The sequence below is a fragment of the Cryptotermes secundus genome, unplaced genomic scaffold, assembly GCF_002891405.2.
Source record: "Cryptotermes secundus unplaced genomic scaffold, Csec_1.0 scaffold248, whole genome shotgun sequence".
NCBI classification, from domain to species: domain Eukaryota; kingdom Metazoa; phylum Arthropoda; class Insecta; order Blattodea; family Kalotermitidae; genus Cryptotermes; species Cryptotermes secundus.
The window spans coordinates 866572-872571 of NW_019737984.1; the positions used below are offsets into that span (position 1 = coordinate 866572).

Below are 6000 nucleotides of genomic sequence, written 5' to 3' on the forward strand. Positions count from 1 at the left end.
TCTCGTATAAAGCATGGTAAAAAATGCACAAACTATAAATTACTAGTAAACGTATTTTCTATACTGCCTCTTTGTTTCTGTCATATGATAACAGCAAAATAATCTGCTTTTAAGTAACAAGTTGTAACAGAACTCTAACCTATTGCTATTTAGTGTCACTTTCATAATAATAAACGGTACGTACATGGTCGCATCATATCTGTGAGGTTCCTGCAACTGGCAACACGCGCGGGCATGACGTTCATGCCCGACGGAGCAGAGCAGAATTTTGTTACTGGATCCCCAAGTCGATCGTCCGCTGATTACAGAAATGAAAGCCCTGACGGCCATGTTCGTCAGACCTAAACCTAACGGATATTTAAATTCAGTGACACTGGAAGGTCTACGTGTTCTCATGCAGGAGGGTCTGCGAGAGCGGTGCTTTTGAAGAACACTGGGACAACTGAAACCTCCTTCCTTCGACATGACGTGCATGAAAGCCGAGTGTAGCCACCTACATCCCTGCAAAGTATCTGTTTGCGTGCAAGCTGACAACTATATGAGCCCAAAGGAAGGACGACGGAGAAAAATAAAATGGGAATGAAGTCTAAGGAAACGCGTGCATCATAATTTATAATCTATACCAGCATATGACTGGGAGCACGCGGTAACATAGTTGGCTGAGGCACTATGCTACAAGCCAGGAGGTAGTGGGTTAGATTCCTGATTAGGTCAATGGAATTTTCAAGTAACCTAATCCTTCCAGCCGCACTATGACCCTGGGGTCGACTCAGCCTCTAACAGAAATGAGTACCACGAATATTCTTGGAATGCTCCTGGGCGTAAAGGGCGGCCGGCGCGTAAGGCTGACAACCTTACAGCCATCTATGAGCCGATTGTATAGAAAATGTGGGAACGTCAACATCTCACAAACCTACGTTCCTCCACGGCCTGTTACCGGGATACATTTACTTACTTTTCTTTACCACTTGAGCCAACTTGCTTGTGACAAACTATGAGAAATGTATGGGAGGGAGTGTGTATTCCTGTCAAAATTCAAACTGGACACCTCTGGAATAAAAGATAGAAGCAATATCTCTCGAACAAATTTGCTGTTCTCCACACGTTGCTTCACACTCAGCATGCTAGTAAAGCATTATGGAACGTAGCAATTTTACGTAGTCCTTGCAGAAAATGCATATGAAAAGTATATTCTGAAGGGTTCTGACAATCATATTAACTTTGTATTATCGGGTTTGTGGACTTTGTCCAACGTCCGGTATTCTAAAGAACACAACGTTTCGGAAACTGGATCTGTTTCCTTCTTCAGGTGAAGGAGCGGGAGACACCTACTTTGTAGGATCCGTTAGAAAGCGCTAACGTGTCACTGGTCCAGCTCCTTCTAACTGAGTCAAAAGTGTAGGTGTCTCCCTCCACTTCATCTGAAGACGGAAAAAAGGATCCAGTTTCCGAAACGTTATGTTCTTTAGTGTTCTCTAGAACACCGGACTATGATCAAGTTCAAAACCCCAGCAACTCCGAGTCTTAATGGGAAATCTGTCCATCTGCGTGTTTCATCTCCGAAAATAGTGTAGATTTTAAATGAAATCTGATGTATCTATTGGGGATCTACAACAAAATTGTCAAGAGAACTTAATTTTGGTTCATATCAGCACAAAAGAACTATTATTTTTCATTAAGTTCGCTTTTATACGAGAAAGGGCTTATCCTCTAAGTATGGTAAGTCAACGAGACATGAAGGATTCCTTCTTCCTGTATTCTTTAGAAAGCGTCTTTCACAACCATCTTGGGTCTGGTCAAATGGGATTTGTGGTGGACAAATTGGCGCTGGGGCAGGTTTTCTCCGAGTACTTCGGTTTTCTCTGCCAATCTTCATTTCACCAATTGCTCCACAATCACTCTCACCTATCATCTGGGGCTGGTACAATAGGCCAGAAGTGGCCGCAGTAAAAGGGACTTAGTCCCACTCCACTAGCAATAAAAACAATACTCATTCGATGCTGCATAACCTTTGCAATTGAAACAATCGTTACACAAGCCACGACTGAATCACCCAAAATTCTGAAGACTTTCTTACCTCCACCACTCCTGTAGCAAAGATAGGGAAACCTCCAGAGATTTCCCAGGCCTACGCAGTAACCAACACATGCGAGCACGAACTGCGCCTTGTTGGACCAGTGTTGCCTCCGTGGTAACCTGTAGTGTGTCAACTCATCCAGGGGATCGTAGCTGCTGCTGTCGCTCTCTGACGAGATGTCCCCTTCTGTTGGCCTGAACAGAAATGTATACAGAATCGATTTTGAACGTTCCTTATATTCTGCGGAATCATGATAAAAAAGTCGGCATAGTGAGTGGCTACGGGCTGGACGTCCCGGGTTCGATTCCCTGTCACTGGAAGATTTTTCTATTCTCCACAGCGTCCAGACCGATTCTGGGGTAACCCGGTCTCCTATCCAAACGGTACAGAGGGATCATTCCCAGTGGATAAAGCGGCAGGAACGTGAAGCTGACCACCCACCTCTATCTACTGCCCAGGTCATTAAAGGTGAAGCTGTACCTCCATTCCCCCATATATCTTAGTGGCATAGTGTTTAACTTATTAAGAACACGGATAACTTTGCCTTACCGTTATATGCTACAGTTTTGTTCCCTAACGAAGAATAATTCAGTGTGTTAATTCTTCCCTGGGACAAGTCATGTGGTATTATCTCTTACGCACATTGAGCTGTGTATGTATTGTATGTATGTATGTATGTATGTATGTATGTATGTATGTATGTATGTATGTAAACGCCAAAGATGAAGCCATTCCTGTAATAGGCCGTGAAGGCCCACAGGGTTCTGAGACGTCGAGAATCCCACATTTGCTAGACAATCGGCTCACAGATGGCGATGAGGTTAGCTTAACGCGCCAGGCGCCCTTTACCCCCAGGAAGATTCATCGTACTTATTTCTGTTAGAGGGTGAGTCAATCCCAGGGCCATATTACGGCTGGGAGGATTAGGTAAATTGAAAAATTCAATGATCTCATCAGGACTCGAATCCGCGACCTTCCGGCTTGAAGCATAGTCCCTTAATCAACTACACTACCGCGTGCCCCATGTACGTATGTATATACAGTAGAACTTGGTTATAACGTCATCAAAGGGACCTAAAAATAGTGTCGTTATAAACGAATGTCGTTGTAACCGAAATGGGCACTTCCACAGTAGCCTTATGTTAGTCACGTAAAAATCTACCAAAACCGAGTTAAAATGTTGCATTTTTTAGTGAAATACGTAGTTAAGTACAGACTAACGTAACATTAACGTGGAATTGCCCAAATGTGTAATATCAAAGACATATTACAGCGCTTTTCACTGACAATACACACCGCACTAATACTGTATATTAAAGGTAGGCCTACTCACCAAATTACAGTAGATTACATCAATTGTTGTGCCTTACTGTACCTAGATACGAGTACAGTAATCAGTTATCTTCATCTGTTTCCTGTTACTTGCCCAATACACACTTTCTAAATTACGTTCAATGTACATATCAGAGAAATTCAGGAATGAAAATGACGTTACATACGAGGTTGATGCATTTGTGCATGTCGTACTAAGCAAGGTATAAAAACAGTTGCTTTATGAGGAATTAGTTCGTACCATTGAATATTTGACGCAATAGACAAGGTGTCGCAGAAACCGATGTTGCTGTAACCAAGTTTTACTGTATATTGAAGACGATTCAGTATTGATGGCTGTGTATGGATGAGAGCGAATCATTCTATATAAAACCCATTATATAATTGCTTAAAACAGACCCGAGTCTGTAAAGTACTTCGAAGTTTGGATGGTAGGTTTTAACGTTCTCACAGCGGTGGTTATGGAGAGTTCTCTCTCCTGGGAAACAAGGCCGCGTAGTCCACTGAAAGCCGAGTACACGCTGTTATATTCCAGAAGCTCGTATAGTGCTCACGGAAGGGGAAAGTTGCTAATAATGAATAGTGTAAAACAATTTTGCTTGAACGATAGCTTTCGATAACACATAAATTGCTTACAACAATTATGTAATAGCTGAGGTATTCAGTTATGTTGCTCAGTACTTAAGCATCTTATCTTCTATTTTAGCAGGCTACTTAAGAACGCTTTCAGCACGAAAGATAAATGATGACTGGCGAATTGCAAAATATTTGGAAGGAAACGGTTGTGGTACTCTCCCGGAACATGTCTGGAGGGACTGAAGGAAAATACGAAAATCCTCATTCAAAAATAGCAGGTGACCCAGGTAAGATTCGAAGGAAGAACCTCCAGAACACAAATAAAGAGCGTTACCTCTGTACCAACCGGTTCAATCGGAGGCCTATTCATTTGTGCGAAATTTATTCAGGACCTGGTCTGATGTCATGCTTTTAAGGGTACAATAATGATCCTTCAAATTTAACCATGAACTGCCAATAAAAGAAACCGTCACTTTTGAAGAATACCGTCTCCTGTTATACACTACAACAAAACAAACTCCGTGGCCTGTAGTCCGTAAGCGAACTATACCGACCGAGCGACCGCCGCTTGTTGGCGAAATTAGTGCCAACTTTTACGGATAGTGAGTGTCGCGTTGTCAGCGCAACCGATCCCCTCAGCCGTTAATCTCGGTTTTCCCAGACCTCAGCCGCTATTTCTTTGAAACAGCTCCTCAGTTATCCTCACGAGGCTGAGTGGACCCTGTTCCAGACCTACTACTTTTCAGAAAATCTGGTAGCACCGGGAATCGAACCCGGGACCTCTGGATCTGTAGCCAGGAAGTCTGACCACTAGACCACAGAGGCAGTCGTTATACACTATAACAGTGTTCATAACCACCGTTGTAAGAACCTCAGATCTTAATATAACTTTCATTCAACATTTTCGTTTGTAATCATCTTTTCTTATAGGCCTATCGGTTGAGCTGTCATGCATTATTACATATGATAACACTAAGCGCGTTAGATTTTCACTCAGTTTCGCGCAGGCCTGCCGTCTGAAGCTGTTGTCTGTGACACAGATCTCTCATCCGAAAGCAGAATCAATATACAAGGTTCAAGACGACATATATACCGCACAAAACAAAACAAGGAAAACATAGTAGGGCAGTAGAGCCTCAACACGTAAGATAACACTGAGGAAACAGAAACCGCACCGATCACTCTTCACATCCCCACCAGAAAGAGAAGAGACAATACACGCCAAGTTATACGTTGCTTTAAGTGTTTGACGCCTCACCATAAAACACAGGACGACTGTAGTGCACATCAAAGTCAATCAATAGTGTGGAACTCAGAATAACTCTAAATAATTTAACATTGTAAGAACATTTTCTCCATATGCAAACCTAAGTGATAACACCGCTCTTTTCCAACCCGCCTTTGTTTGTATCGGCGCAGTAGGAATGATGCTATCCCTGCTACACCTGTTTCTTCCTTAGGACAGTGTATGATGGCCACTGCAAGTTGTCCTCACAGATCAAACTAAGGAAGATCGGTATAGGTACGGGAAACTAGCTGGGTCGGTTTGCATGAGTCTCAGGGTAGCGATGCCGAAGAAAGCGTTTTTCTGCGAGTTGAGCCAATTGACGTTTATTCACCTGCTAATTCACCACACTGTTAAATTAATGTATTCTTAGCTTTAAGTTACTACAGCGTTACACTATCGGCTAGCTATGTCCCGGAGCGTGCAAGGGTCACGTCCGTTCAGTTCGGAATATTGTGAAAGTCTCCCTTTTGTGGAATGGGTTGCACACCCCACGCCGGGAATTCGAAAGATGGTGTTGACATATACATTTCAACCCATCTTCCGTGGGAAGCTTGAACGAGGCAACCCAATCATACTGGCCCTCATTCACAGGCAATTGTAACAAGCTCTGACCTGTCCTTTTAGGCGCGTCCGGTTCCCTGTACCCGAGCTAAATTTATGACTGATCGTAAATGTCATAACTCCGGACTTCTTGTTTCTGCCAGAATCTAGAAATTTTCAACATAAA

At 43.0% G+C, this 6000-nt stretch overlaps 1 protein-coding gene across 4 annotated transcripts in view; it reads right to left on the minus strand.

The window, feature by feature from the left end:
* LOC111870588 (sodium- and chloride-dependent GABA transporter ine) overlaps nucleotides 1-6000 on the minus strand; it is a 134394-nt gene that overhangs the window by 23631 nt on the left and 104763 nt on the right. For all 4 annotated transcript variants that reach the window (XM_033753903.1, XM_023862987.2, XM_023862988.2 and 1 more), the window contains one exon: nucleotides 2078-2271. In XM_033753903.1, coding sequence (XP_033609794.1) covers nucleotides 2078-2271 — 194 coding nt within the window. The remainder of the gene's footprint in view (nucleotides 1-2077; nucleotides 2272-6000) is intronic.